The 15,751-nt window shown below is 40.1% G+C and overlaps 1 protein-coding gene across 1 annotated transcript; it reads right to left on the bottom strand.

Annotated features, from left to right (window-relative positions):
• Nucleotides 1-239: 239 nt before the first annotated feature.
• LOC125023586 (beta-1,4-galactosyltransferase galt-1-like) lies at nucleotides 240-11,656 on the bottom strand. Its single transcript, XM_047610941.1, has 5 exons — nucleotides 11,504-11,656; nucleotides 7,022-7,644; nucleotides 5,126-5,456; nucleotides 4,849-5,024; nucleotides 240-4,394 (listed from the first exon to the last, which is right to left on the bottom strand). Exons 2-5 carry the CDS (start codon nucleotides 7,624-7,626, stop codon nucleotides 4,175-4,177), a joined length of 1,332 nt encoding a protein of 443 aa, XP_047466897.1. The 5' UTR covers nucleotides 7,627-7,644; nucleotides 11,504-11,656; the 3' UTR covers nucleotides 240-4,174.
• Between the last annotated feature and the right edge of the window lie 4,095 nt (nucleotides 11,657-15,751).

Genomic DNA, 15,751 nt, shown 5'->3' with positions numbered 1-15,751 from the left:
ATTGAATTGAATTGAATTGAATAGAATAGAATAGAATGGAATAGAATAGAATAGAATAGAATAGAATAGAATAGAATAGAATAGAATAGTACCTGCCATGATATTCCAGATTTTGGCACAGAAAATATTTCTAAGTAGTAAAGTGAGACTTCTTTTAAGCTATTATTAGCGAGGTCACAATAAAAATAATCACATGATTAGGATTGGAAGAAGGAATAATGATAAGGGGAAACAAATGATAAAAGTACAACGAATATTTATTTAACAAAATAAACAACTGAAAGCGAGCACAAAGCTGTGGTACACAACCATACCAAGCTCACACCGTATGGACGCACCACACTGCCGCACTGGTTGCTGGTTCTGGCAAAAATGAGAGAGAGCGCAATAGCACAGCAACCTTTCTCTTATACAAGTTCATCTTTTGGGCCTCTGCTGCAGAGGAGGAACCTGCAGGAGAGAGGGAGCAGGAACAAGGCACACACACATGTAACAGTAGAACTGTGCAGATGCACACCTACGCTTTTTAGCTGCTCTCTGCCTCTTGGTGGCAGATCAGTGGGAAATGCAGGGCACTCTTGCCAGTGTCTGTACTGTTGTCGGGCCTTAGTTTTGCCCTTGGTATGAAAAACAGACGAGAAAAGATGTGACGTGAGTCACATACAAACACAGTGGAGCCCCCTTATGGAAGCTTTGCTGTATTGTGTTAGTAGTGGTACCTTTAAGTAGTATGACATAGTAAGCCCACGGTTGGCCATTTGCTTGTAATGGGCAACTACTGGAGAGTATAAGAGTCAACTATAAGACAAAAAATGAGGAGGTAGATTTCTTTTTCATCATGCACTATGAGAAAAAAGGTGAAATACATTGTCATGCATTCAAACCAACAGTACCTGTAGTGTAATTTTAAAGCCTGTGATGTGCTAATGTCATATTGATTACAATGATATATCTGATCATAATGTCATTAGTTTGATTATAATATGATGTTTGATGATATGATGGGCCTTCACCAGGCATATGCTACTAGAACACAGAGGGAGAGCACTGAAACCAAAGGTATATCTACTGTATTCCTCACAAGGGCACATGTGTAAGGGCACGAATTTGTTTGTAATAGTTTGTAATAAACTTTATTATTTTAGAACTGAAAATAAGGGCGTAAAATGGGCAAGAATTACTTCATAAAACTGGGAACCTAGGGGAATTCTGAAGCCACCTTGAAAAAATAAAAAAGAAGGTGAAAACGGGAATGGGAAAAAAAATGGGAAAAAAGGACGAGGATGTGCAGATAGATAAGAACGCCTGACACCCAAGGTCATGAAAACCTCAACAAGATTGACAACGACAATTTCTAACGGTGTAATTCGTTAAAATGAAGGGGTGGTATAAGGGTGTGCCCCAAATGTAGGGAATGGACAGAAGGTGTGACCTGTGGGGTCCCAAAAGTATAAAAGACGGGAACAAGGGGATTTACACTTTAGAGTAGGATTGTGGTGAACTTTTGTGCACTATAAGACTGCTCTCCTTTGTTGCTGGCAATAAAGATCACTCTGATGACACCAAAGAGAAGACTCCACCAGGCTGAATTGAACAACTGCCGGGGCTTTCTTTGACAGAGGTCTCCTATTTGATACAACATACCGTATGCATATCGTATTGGGGAGTATTGGAGCCTAATTAAGAATTAATATTAAGAATTTTTAATTGTAAAAAGAGATCATATGAAAGAAAAGAGCAATATTTTGGTGGTTTCAATTAGGAGGGGTCAGGAGGGGTGATGGTGAAGGAGGAGGTAGGCTGGATAATCAAAATGAGGAAAAGAAGGACTGTATTGAATTTAAAGTACAGAGACTGGGGACTGATTGGCTCAGAGAATGCCGACAAACGGATCATTAGATAAGAGCAACGACCAAACTGAGAATTGGTTTCGGCACCACGGGAAGCTGGAAGTGACTGCAGCTGCAGAAATGGCAGCAGAGCGTGTGAACAGGCCTTACTTTATAAAACAGGAAAAAGAAATGAAAGGAGAAGCAAGCACCTTAAAAATGTTGCACAAAACAGAAGTTAAGATAAACAGGCAGCAGAGGTTTACTGTCGCAACAAAAAGTGCCCCACCCCTACTGTGAGTCATGGGCACGAGCTACAGCAGCACAGGCAAGTCAGTTAATGTTAACAGCAGTTCATGTTTTCAGTGTACGCCGATCAGCCATAACATTATAACCACTTACCAGAGAAGTGAATAACATTGACATCATCTTGTGACAATTCAATGTCCTACCGGGAAACTTTTGTGTAGAAACTCAGTGTCCTCACCATTTCATGTGTTTCGTTATTGCTTTAATGAACGTCTTTAACATGAAATCACTACAGACAGCACGTGTCATTATCGGTCTCAGCTTATGTTGCAGCTACAAACATGGACTGTGAACACAACATGACTTCCTCAGTCTCTTAAAGGGATAGTACTTAATTCTCACAACACAACATTTTGGACCTGGCATTTGTGTGTCTGGGGCGCAGGCATGGGCAGCACTGCGAAGGCCCGGGGCGCAGGCATGGGTGGTGCTGCAAGGACAGGTGCAGGGGCAATGGCAGAAACAGGAGAAGAGGCAAGGACTGACGTGGTGATCACCCTCATGGCAGGAGCAGGAACAGGGGCCGGAGTGGTGGTCAATCTCACGGCGAAGACAGGGGCCAAAGCGGTGGTCACATGTGGGACAGGAGCAGAGGCGGGGACTGAGGTGGCCCTGGGGCTAGCCGGTCACTGGCCAGCATGCCGACCTTGGCAAAATAAAACAGGAAACACAAAACATGACAAGGACAGACATCATGACAGAAACACCAGGCACGACAGACAGGAAATAAAGAAACTGAATAAAGTAAAACAGGAAAGTCAATATATGACAGGACAAGAAATGATGACACATGAAGTAAAGGTTAAGAAACATTCTAAAATGAAGCATGTGTTAGCACTAAGTTATCGCTACAGCACACATTTCCTCACAGCACAGCACAGCACAGCACATCTTTTAACCACCTGTTTTGTCTAAATTTGCAAATTAACTGCTTAATATACCAAATAAATGGGGTAAAAAAGAGTACATTTTCTTTTTAAGTGTAGAAACACAAAGCACCATGAAACAGACATACAGGAGGGATTTTTATTATTTATCATTTAACAATGACCCAGCATTTTTTGGTTTTGTTGTTATCTATAATCCTTTCATTTCTTCAGTTTCTCTTAGTGCTTGCCTTCTATGCAGTATTAAAAATGCTCATAAATTAACCAAAAACTAACCCAAACCAAAAAAAAAAAAAAAAAAAATTAGTCCCCTGAGCTGTCCAGCAGAAAGACTAGGCTTCCTGAATATATAAAAACAAACTGTCATGTCATCTCCATCTTCTAAGACACAATTAGAACTGGACAGAGTGCACTTACGCTCCCAGTGCACAAGCAATTATAATCCATCTTATCTGAACATGCTCATCAAATAATTGTAGTGCTGGTGGAAAAAGTAAGAGGGCCCTTGGATTCAGTGATCTCTGGAGTAGCTGTGGATCTTGTGCATCACTCCTCCTTGCAGTGGTGCTTCAGCTCAGCCACACTATGGACAATACGTTAGGAAGTCTATGGTGAGCAGCTCATGGCACATTATACATTCTGCTTTTGAAGTCACTTTGGCATGTTTGCATAGCATTCAAAATAAAAAAATAAATATAAATTAAATACACAGTGTCTGCTTCATAGTCACGTGTTGAAGATACACCTCCACAGGAATGTCGTTAACGCATTAAAAGCTTCCAAATGGAAACACGATTCACAAGGTGAAAACACCTTGGCAAAACATGTAAAATATAGAAAATACTTTAACAATGGGTACAATCTGTGCAAATGAATAGCTTGGCTCATTGAGGGGTTTACTTCATTACTCATTCATTACTCACTGCAATTGTATGAGTTCCATTCCATTTTCTATGAAAGCTTAGAAAAAACCCGAGCTCTCAATCCTGAGTATTTGGAAACCTTAGAAAGTTTGTACCACCATGTGAGAGAAAACACTGAACACAAAGGCACAGAGGAAATCATAAATATCCCTTTTGCTGAGGAGTGCATAGTCACTGCCTGACATGTTCAAAGTGTGTCCATCTCATTGTCTGTTCCAACCATACATCAACTGTTGCTCAGCATCCCCACTCTCTTCAGAGCCTTGTCCACATTGGGAATCAGTTTTTTAGTGAAGTTCCACAGTCGTTTGTCCTCATGAAGCTGCTCCTTTGGTAATGAAATGGGAGGAGTGCGGACGTGAATTATTCGACAAAGGTCTTGTGGAATAATCTTGCGATCTCCATAATTCTTGAGCATCTCATGCACAGAGGTCTGCTCTATCATCCTGTGAAGCACACAGACATAGGTCACTTAAATGTTTGGATTCTGCTGTGTAATATGCCACAATTTATTGAGACAATGTGTTTCTAAGGTGTAAAGATGAAAAGAAAAAACAGAATAATGGCTTGAATTAAATTATTTTAACAACAGAACCCAGTCTATGCTGTGGTTCCTATAGTATAGTATATACACCGATCAGGCATATCATAATGACCACCTTCTTAATATATATGTGTTTGTGTGTGTGTGTGTGTGTGTGTGTGTGTGTGTGTGTGTGTGTGTGTGTGTGTGTCATTGCTAAGGGGTGGAGATGTCTGGTCTAGTCTAGGTGGGTGGTACATGTCTAAGTAACACACACAGACCCAGACGAACATTGAATTGTCACAAGATGGTTGATGTTATTTACTTTAATGTTGTGGCTGATCAGTGTATATAACTGCCTGACTAATGTAACGTACTTTGGCTTAACTATCATCTTGTACGGGTGGTAAACATGTCTGTCTGGTTCTTCCCTGTAGATGTGCTCCAGAATATTATCTCCCGGCACATCTTTCCACTGAGGCAGGTTAAATGTCCGTTGTGGCTCAAAGTGGTTCTTGGGGAACATGTGGCTCTCAGTTTGGAACACCCCCACCTACAGAATGTGAATAGTACATGTAAGATGGAAAGAGAATATAAATATCCTGAATTTTGAACATTAATATCAAATGTATTTGTGTACTGAGAGTACCATACATTTGGGTACTGCTGCTCTAGCGTCTTCATCAGAGACATCAGGTCATTGTGCTTGTATGGCATTATGATCTCATCTATGTCATTCAGCAGGACGTAGCGCGAACGCTCCATGGATCTGTAAATGCACTCGTTCAGGGTGGCTAACTGGCCATAGTAGTGCAAGTCCCCCCCAAACTGTGAGAAGTGCCAGCCAGGAGATGGTTTTAGATGCTTATCGATGGGCCAGGGAACCATTTCCACGAAGCCCTCCTCGCTGTAACTCTGCAACAGGCGGTCGAGCTCTGGGCCGCAGCTCGTGTTGTAGATGACCACTCTGTTCACACCCAGCAACCTGGAGAAAAGGGAGGTGAAGGTTTTTAATGCAGCTCTGGTGTTATTTGTTTTCACGTGTCCAGGATTTGCATTTTAATTTCTGAGAGGTACCGTTAGCATGCTAACATGCTAATATTTATGGGTGTGCATGTTCACGGTTATTGTGTGTAAAACTGCTGGGTTGTTTCTGTCAACATATTCCTGTGTTATTTGAGGTACTATAAACACATTGTACCGGTTCATTCATTTTCCCGCTACTTTTTGTTGAAATACGTTTTTTTCCGGACACAAGTGACTGGACAGAAGGAAGAGCAAGATATTTCTGGTTTGTTAAATTAAATACTTTACTTCACTTTTTTAAATAGTTTTGAACTTAAAATAATTTTCAATAATTCACATATAATTCACAATCAAGGCTCATAAATGGGTGTAATGTTTTTTTATTCTTTGATATTATTAACAAAGTAAAGTTAGCAACTCGCTAAATTAAACTAATGTTCTCTTGCTAACTATAATGATAGCTATTTGAATTTCACAATTTAAGGTCTGGTGGTTCAGAGTGTAGTTGTCATTTTGATATACTATTCCATTGCACATAATCACATACTCATCTTTTAACTTTAACGTAGCATGATAAACGGAACAGTTCAAGTTAGCTAGCACTAGCTATCATATTACATTTGTCATAATTTCTACTACAAACGGTGGATAAACCATGACGAGTAAAAACGGAGTAAAGAAGAGAAGAAGGAGGAGGAGGAGACAGAGGAGGCTGAAGTAGGAGGAAAATGGCAAATCATTAAAACAAAAGAAGAATGTGGAGTTGTTGTTGTTATTTTTATGTCTTATGACGCGATTCTGTTACTGGTCCAGCAGTTGAGTTGAGTTTGAATTGGTCTGAATGTGGTCCTTTAACTAAAATAAGCTTGACCCCCCTGGTCTAGAGAGTGTATGAGGGGGAGTGAGGTTTGATTTGGAAATGTTGTTTGGATCTAAACTTGAATACATTTGTGTTTTGTTTATTTATATTAATTTTCTTTGGTTCTGAATGTGATTTTACACTATGTTTGTTTCCAAATTGTTATTAAAATTGCCATTAAATTAAAGTTAGTAGTGGTCTTTACTCTCGTTTGATTTTACGAATCCAAATAAATTGCACATGATTAATTATAACAAGTAATGTCATTTGATTTTTAAATATAGAAGTAGTAATGCAATGATAACCCAGTGTATGGGTTATTTTTAATCCCTGAATAAGGTTACGTTTACTCATTGAGTTGGGTCAAATGAGCAACTCAGGATTCTGGGTTACATGGGTTAGCCCAAGCATTTGGGTCAAAATAACCCATGTACATGCACATGTTCTGTTCCAGTGTTGATGGGTTATGGATTGGGAGTTTCTTTAATTCAGCAGTGCACGTTGTTCAACTAACTGCATTTTGGAATGTAACAGGAACTCATGCAGAACACAGGAACACTGAAATAAACACACGCTTTACAAAGTTGACATTATTTTAGATCACGTCAAGAGAGAAGCTGATTTGAATCAGACAGTTTGGTTTGTGTCATTGTTACTGTGCTGACCTGTACATTTCCAGAGTCTGTGCAAACTGAAGTACGTTGTTGTAGTCCCCAAACAGGGTGGAGATGCAGACTGTGAAGTTGAACTGCAGCTTTTTCTCATTCTTGTTTCTTATGGGAAGCCAGGTATGTTTAGTTGTAGCATTCTTCTCTGGTTGAGTGAGAAGCGTGACATATGAAGCGTCACAGTTTTGAGGAATCTCACACAGGACATCCGTCGTGGTGTAGGGAAAACCAAAGTTGTCCGAGTGCTGTAAAATATTCGACGGAGTGGTTTCCTTACTTAACTGGCCTGCGCAGCAGAAGAAGCAGTGAAGTGGTTGGATGGAGTCCCTCTTAAATATCCCAATGATGCGTACGTCAAAACCCTTCTCTCTCTGGTCCATGAAGGCTGACACCAGCAAGTGCTTCGTATTTTTGAGTGGAGTGATGGTGTTCTTAGAGACTGAGAAGGGGCAAGTGGCTGGAGGCCGACGTGGTGGTGGGACAGACCAATTAGTCCTGGGTGGCTTCTCAATGAAGTAGATGATGATGAACAAAGTGACAATGAGGAGGAAGAAAAGGAGGAAGAAAAGGATCTTCCCTTTGAATTCCCTTATCTTATCCATTCAGCTCAGAGTCCCAACCTGAGAATAAATTTAGGATCACAGAGAAGTTATGCATTAGCTAAAGCACAAAGATGGGTTATGTGCAGTGTCCTTAAAAGTTATGCATGTTTAGTGAAACTTTTAACTTTTTTTCAAATCAATGAAGAGTCCTGCACTGAACACTCCAATAGGGCCCCATTTTATTTAAATATCTGTGTAGGTTGTAAGTTTTGTCACACGTACAATAAAATGGTGTTGAAAATTAGCATGCCTGCTATATACACTCAAGCAAAGCATCTGGTCTGTCCACTGGGACAGTGTCAATGTATTTGTGTTGTCCATATCAAATAAAAATAACATACATAACATAACAAAAAAACATAAAGCCGCTATGTTCTATTTACGCTGTCAAGTGTTGATTCAGCCATTTTGGTGATGTGGAAGTTTTCACTTTCCCTTCTCTAATTGATGGTTCAGGTTAGGACAGAAAATTAATATTTTATTTTGTGTTCCACAAAATACATCTGTAGTTTTTAAATCAGACATTTAGACATTTAGAAATCTGATGGAAAATACATTTTCTGCAGCTGCACAACCTGTAGCAAATAGTTCAGGTCCTATTCTGGAGAGATTTGAATGAAAGGAGACCTATTTCCTACTATGTGCAGTGTCCTTAAAAGTTATGCATGTTTAGTGAAACTTTTCAAATTAATGATGAATCCTGCACTGAACACTCCAATAGGGCCCCATTTTATTTAAATATCTGTGTAGTTTGTAGGTTTTGTCACACATACAGTAAAATGCATTCAAAAAAAAACTGCGCTGCCAAAAAAACATAAAGGTTCTGTTTACACTGTCAAGTGTTGATTCAGCCATTTTGGTGATGTGGAAGTTTTCAGTTTCCCTTCTCTAATTGAGGGTTTGGATTTGGGGACAGAAAAAGAGTATTTTTAAGCAAGTCAGCCTTAGACAGTCAGACATGTGTGTTCCATAAAATGCATCTGTAGTTTTTAAATCAGCAGCACATTTAGAAATCTGATGGAAAATACATTTTCTGCAGTTACACAACCTGCAGCAAATAGTTCAGGTTCTATTCTGGAGAGATTTGAATGAAATTGAAAATTTCCTCGCACACACACACACACACACACACACAAGATATTACTAGAAGCTAGAAACTAAGAAACAACAGGGTAAAATATGAATAATACTAAAAGGTATGAACAAACAACAAAAATAAAATTAAAAAAAATGCAGAAAATCAGTAAAATCAGCAAACATAAAAGCATGCATGGATAGATGAATAATAAAAGCATAAATAAGTAATGATAAAAAGAGTAAAAGGGGACTCAGTTAAAAGTTAAATTAAAAAGGTGGGTCTTGAGCCTGCCCTTAAAAACATCATGGTTTCTAATATGTGGAATAAAATTACATTGTGATGGTTTATAATCTTTTAGTTTTGGTAAAAGTTTCTCTTGCCTTCCAGACCAATGATTACGCCACAAAGAGGGAAGTTCACAAGTTCCTCTTCTAACAGGTTTTTCTACTTTGAAATGATGAGTTTATTGTGGCTCTGGCCAGATATTTACACTTCAATTATTCACTTTTGTTCTACGGACGTTGAACTTTGGCACACTTAGTTTCGTTGCAGCTTTTACGTCGTGTGCTCATGTTATTTTTTGGAATAGATAGTAGATAACGCTTATTATCAGACACTTGGACGACGAGTGAACGACTCAAACTTCAGGCAAAGAATCTGTGCTAAATAGGGCTGATGTTAGACATTAGACATGACCTACTTCATGTCTACAGTAAAATTTATCATAGTGAAAGCCAAGATGAGCTCCTCAGGTCCAATTAGCACACACAGAGAAACCAAATACAGTTATCTAGTGTTTTAGTGGTGTAAGTGCAGGACGATGCAGACACACAAGTGCAGTGAGTATAAATGCTTACACCAGTGTAGCCACATCGTCCACATTGCTCTGCAGAGATCCCTCGTGGCACTATAAGGGAAGTGAGGTCCACTGGGCATTAATGTCTGTACTGTATTTCAAGGCAAACAGACTACATTTAAAACTGAAATGACCACCCACAGATGAGATGTTTCAGTCTAGGCTCTACATCACTATTCTGGAATATTAGTAAGAGTCAATAAAATGCTGTATTTACTAAAACTACATAAAACTATTTAGTGTGTCAAAACTGTTCCTGCCAAGCTTGCATGCAGCTTTCCTGCAGTTGAAATAAAACTTAATTTACAGCAAATACTGTCCAACAGATGACCTTTATGCCAACGCACTCTCATGGAACACTGTTTGATTCCATAGAGCATCCATTTGTACCTGTGGTCAATCATCTACAGACATTTAAGGGTGTGTTTCTTGTAACTCACGGACAAGTCAGACTGGACTGTCCACAAAAAAGAGGTTTGACCATATATGTGTAAATGCGTGAGGGTAGATGTGCCGTTATGACTGTAACTTGTACCAACAGGTAGAAAAGTGCAACAAAAATTCAAGATTCTTCTGCTGCAGCTTGGTCTCAAATTCTCAAAACATTCTTTAAACTTTCTCCTGTGCTTTCTCTGACTTTCTGTTCTGAACCCAGTGTGAAAATGTGTTAGTTCTTCTCACTGCTAGTGTGAAGGCATAGCCTCAGTGTCATGCCTGTGCTTCTCTAGTCAGGGCCAAGCCCAGGTAGTGATGAGCAGTCTCTTAACAACAAGCTAACATAGTCAGACTGACAACAGTACTGTACTTAGAATTTGTTCTTCTCATTTAAAATCAAATCTGGGGTCCTGGCTTCAGAAACCTATCACATCACAAACACTATCACTGGAAGAAGAGGAAGGAAGAAATCTGGCAGCTGTAAACTCCAAGTCAGCATGTATTAGCCTGACTGCTGACAGTTCAAAGTGTTAACTACTGATAAGCTAGGCCACTAAAGGTAAAATGTTAAAAAGCAGATGACTGAGCACACTGACCATCAACCTTGGAGACATAGTGCCTCATCCAACCGGATTTGAGTTAAAGTTTTTACAACCCTTTTCAAAGTCCAGTCAGTCAAAATCCTTTGTGTTGGGGGTTATAAGTTATCCACACCATGGTACAGCCTCAAAAATGAAACAAAGCCAACTGGACTTGTTGGGTTATTTGAAACGTTTTAACAGTCACTCAAATGTTTTGTGTGGCTCAAATTCAGCAAATAAAATGTCCCCAGGTTTCCTTGTTTTCACTTCACATGGTGGCGATGGTATATGTGTTCAACTCCAAATTCTCAAAGCTGTGAAAACTGTTCACAAACACATCTGGTATGTGTAAGATAACGCAGATAAATATAAAACAATGTCCTTGGGCCAATGTAAGTAGTTTTGGAAAGCACACTTTTTCTCAATAAGAAAATCCACCAAGGTGCATTCAGTCAACCCTGTGTCATGCTTTACATGTGCGATGTGATAATGCTGTTAGACAGGAAATAGGGAAAACGTTATATTAAAACTTGCTGTCAACTAACAATGTATAAGTATTGTATTTTAACAGTATTAAATGTATTTAATGGGTTACAAATATAAAAGCAGTGCGCATTCGAAAAGAATTCAGGCTCTAATGGGTTTAGAATGACTTTACACACGGTACAAAGTCATTACTGAGTTTATCATACGGATACGATGTAATAAATAGGGCGCACACACACACACACACACACACACACAAACACACACACATATATATATACGTCGTGATCTGGGTGATGTAGAAGGTTCTGAGTTAGAGCTCTAAATAATAGCAGAGATCACAATAGAAATAGTCCGCAGTATCAGACTTGTTAGCTAATTTGACTTTGACGAGTTTTAAGAGGAAATAAATAGCGCTATACAAAACACAAATGAACTCACCCGATGCTGAAAAGTCAGTGCGTTCGTCTAGTTGTTCGACGACTGTTTCCGGGATTTCTCCGTCTTTATCCTCTCGTTTGCCATCTCAACCCTCTGACTTTACTTTGAAGGCTTGCTGTGGGTGGGCGTCACCAGCTAGCTGCTTCTGCAGCTTCTGAGTATTTACGCACATACGCACACACATAAGACACCAATATACAATAAAATACATTTAAAAATAAATAAATAAAATAAAATAAAAAAAGATTACTAAATGTCTTGGGAAAATAAAATAAGGAGAAAACGAATTTGATCTACGTCACATGGATGATGCTGCAGGTTGTAATTACCCATCAGTTAGTCATTTCTCATCTTTCCTGCGCCACCCCGTCAACGGCTGAGGCGTACACACCATTTTACAACACGTGTAACTTAAATTTATTCGTGTTTCCTTCCACTTTGCTTCCTCGCCTCTCTCTTTAATACGCTGAGGTAAGTGCGCAGAGGCCATTTAACACACACACACACATTAAAACAGGCTGCAAAAAAATAAATAAATAAATAAAAATACAAATCATATGAATATTGATAGGGACATGGATGAGGGCCAGGCCCCTTTAGTAGCAGCTTCCCGCCAAGAGAAATGCACCCAAAAGCCATAATAAAACATTTTCTGAGGTGAAGTTACTTTTTTCATCTTGTATCAAAGAATTGCTAAAAACCAGTTGTCAGCGTGATGTATGGCAATGCATCCAGGTGGAGAAGAGGACCTTCATTAGAGTGCAGGAGACAACATGACGGCTGGCACCAACCACACGTCCCCTAGTAATATTACCTTGAAATGGTTTTCTCACCACCTTGAAGTGCATCACTGTTAACAGAAACTGCTGTGTGGTTTTAAATATTTCCTGTTCCACCCTGTAACGTTGGTTCAAAGGTTCATATTCATAGGTTTGAAGGGTGAGTGTGTTCATGCAGTACGGAAGAAACTGTGCAAGTCAAATTTTGCAAGAGATAGTAAGAATGCTAGGATCTTGCGAAGAAAAAAAAAAGTAGGCAGTCGATATTCAGCCTTTCAGGACCACCACTTTGAAACAGACTTGACACAGCTGTGAATGTGAAAAAGGTCAAAAATAACTTCAAGGGTTTCAGTATTGGGTATGTTACTTCTCCCAAAAAGTAACTGCATTAGTAACTTGATTATTCAACGATAAAAGTAACTAGTTACCAGGGAAATCTTTTTAGGTTATCTCTAAAAACATCTTCGTTTTTCGTCACTCTCTTAGACAACAGAAGAAGAGAGTAGCATATTATTCAACACCCCCATTTGGGTGAAAACAAACCACTGGCGATAAATACAAATCCCCCCGTAATTGGTGTTTATTGTGTCAAATGGCCAACGTTAGTCAGGCAGACACACATATACAGTATATATAATACTTATACACTTATATTACTTATTATTACAAAACCATCCAGCCAGTGATTCTGAGGGACAAACTGGAGGGGATGGGTGTGGACCACCAGCTGTCTGAATGGATCCTGGACTACCTACCACAAACCGACCTCAGTTTGTGAGAGCCAGGAACTGTGTCTGACCTCCTCACCAGTAACATGGTGCCCACCAGAGGGCTTGTCTTGGCCCCCTTACTCTTCACCCTGTACACCGCAGATTTCAGACACAACACCAACGGCTGTGTTCCGCAGAAGTTGTCAGATGACTCAGCAGTTGTCAGCCTTATCAGAGACGATGACGACACAGAGTACAGAGGACTGTCACAGAACTTTGTGGTCTGGTGTCAGCGAAACCAACTCCTTATCAATGTGGGTAAATCCAAGGAGATGGTGGTGGACTTTCGCAGACTACCAGGGCTTTCCATCTTTATCCACTCATTTTATGGCCTGAAGCCATACATTCAATCTAACGAAAGGTGTTGTGGCCCCAAAATCTAGCTCTCTCGGGAAATTGAGCCCGTTTGTTGATGTAGGGTGTGTGCTGAGGGTGGGAGGACGCATGCCCTTTTCTGACGAACTCTGGGAAGAGAGACACCCTATCATTGTTCCCCAAAAGAATCACATATCTACCTTATTAGTAAGGCACTACCATGAGCAGGTTGCACACCAAGGCAGACATTTTACAAAAGGTGCTCTCCACTCTGCTGGTCTGTGGTTGGTTGGAGGAAAGAGGTTGGTGTCAAGTGTCATACACATGTGTGTCCTCTGTAAAAAGTTGAGAGGAAGAACAGAAGTACAAAAAATATCAAGTTTACCAGAAGAACGGGTCAACCCAGGTCCTACGTTCACTAATGATGTTGTTGATGTGTTTGGCCCATGGAGTGTTGGCTCACGAAGAACCCAGGGTGGTCTCACAGAAAACAAACACTGGGCTGCTGTCTTTGCTTGTTTAGTAACGAGAGTTGTCCATATTGAGGTAGTTGAGTCACTGTCCACCTCAAGCTTTGTGAATGACCTGAGGAGATTTATCTGTGGACCAGTCGCCTCTTCCGTTCGCACAGAGGGGCAAACTTTGTTGGAGCTTGCAAAGAACTGCAGTTAAAATCCAAAGACCTTGAACTGGTGACTTACCTACAGAATCAAGACAGCACATGAACATTCAGTCCTCCTCAAATGTTTCTCATCTGTCTCATTAAGTTCTTGTTACTCTCATGTCTGAAGTCACAGAGGGAAGCTAACAAATCTTTGTATAGCAATATTGACCATATATAAAACTAATTTGTATATTTTGTTTGTTCAGTTTTACAGTTTTTCACAAGTAATCCTCTAAATCAGAGTTTTTCTTGGGACCTGTCTATCTGCCCAGCTTTGGTAGCGTGGTCAGAACACTTTGTTTATTTTTATTATTTATTGCTGAAACTGAAATAGTTACTGTTGGGAGTCAGCCCATTCAAAATGGAGGAGAAGGCTGTTGAACTCAACTTCCCAGCAGCCTTCACTTTTTCACACCTAGGTGTGAAACCTCCACTCTTGACCCCCATAGGTCACCGTATGGCCGAGGCCTCTGAGGTCATCGAGCCAATAAAAGGGACGGATGCCCCCCTCTCTTACTCTTCGCGAGGAGCTGGCTGCTCCTCGCTCCTTCTCTCTCCAACTTCCATGAGGCCTGCACAAAGCAGAGGCCTCCACTGGACTGGACCTAAGGACGGAACCAACTACCACGACACAAAGTTTGCTAGTTGAGTTAACAAGCAACGGAGCAACCAAACAAAGCAAAGCAGAACAACCATTCGATTCTTCGAGGAGGACCAAGGACTCTCCTCAACAAAACAAGAACTACACAACCAGGACAGCTGTAGTTCATTCACCAAGGACAATGACAATTGGACTTTGCAACCCAGCAACAGCAGGACCTGCAAATCAGCACACCAATCAGCATGTTCTCTTCTTCATGTGACTTAAGGTAAGGTAACTGGGCCTAGTTAGCGTACCTTGAACGTACCTCGACTAAGCATGGACTACTTCAACCTTGCCAATGTATTTACTGATGGAAATCAGTGAAATACTTGAGTTTGTTTCTGTTGTCTATGGGCTATAAAAAGTTAACCTTTAACTTTAAAGGACACCTCTTTGTTCCTTTCCCCCCACATCACTTGGAGACCTCTACACCATCAACCACCTGCCATCTTGTCCATTATCTGAAGTCACACTTAACACCTCATACAGAAACATGGTCATTGGTCACACACACACACACACACACTCATACACTCTCACTAATATACACACATCCACATGTGTACATAGTGTATGTCGCTCACCTTAGTTTAATGTTTTGTTACTTCATTATCTTTGAAACTTTGCTTGTCTGTTAATGTTGTACAAGAGTGAATATGCCAACCCCTATGCCAACCCCTACACTGTAGAACACTTAATCCTTAGGTTTGCTACTATTAATATTGTGCCATTGTTTGTGATTTTTAAGTTAATTATTAAACGGGGTTCTCTGTTAATAGTTAGCTAGCCACCTTTTTTGTAAATTGGCTGTCTGGTGCCCAAAGTCAACATAAATGGTGTTCGCGTGAGAGGCATCATATTCTTCATATTCTTACTAAAATATATTTACACCATAGTTGTGCTAGAGCACAACAGTTACTGTCGGCCGTAACTACGCCAAAACAACATCGACAAACTTATCAGACAGCCCTCCAGAATATGACGTAAGAAGTAACTTAAGGTATGACTTCATCAAAAAGATACAGCATAAATTAATATTACCTGACACAAAATGTGAACCACACATTGGCACCTTCT

The sequence above is a fragment of the Mugil cephalus genome, chromosome 17 (assembly GCF_022458985.1).
Source record: "Mugil cephalus isolate CIBA_MC_2020 chromosome 17, CIBA_Mcephalus_1.1, whole genome shotgun sequence".
NCBI classification, from domain to species: Eukaryota; Metazoa; Chordata; class Actinopteri; order Mugiliformes; family Mugilidae; genus Mugil; species Mugil cephalus.
This window is presented reverse-complemented; position numbering and strand designations above follow the sequence as displayed.

What these genes read in the sequence shown, in the direction of transcription:
- LOC125023586 (XM_047610941.1), bottom strand. Translation starts at nt 7,626, where the DNA reads ATGGATAAGATAAGGGAATTCAAAGGGAAGATCCTTTTCTTCCTCCTT. An exon ending in CAGACTCTGGAAATGTACAG is followed by an intron (nt 5,457 to 7,021) that starts GTCAGCACAGTA and finishes CCTTTTCTCCAG; the next exon opens with GTTGCTGGGTGTGAACAGAG. An exon ending in TAGAGCAGCAGTACCCAAAT is followed by an intron (nt 5,025 to 5,125) that starts GTATGGTACTCT and finishes CACATTCTGTAG; the next exon opens with GTGGGGGTGTTCCAAACTGA.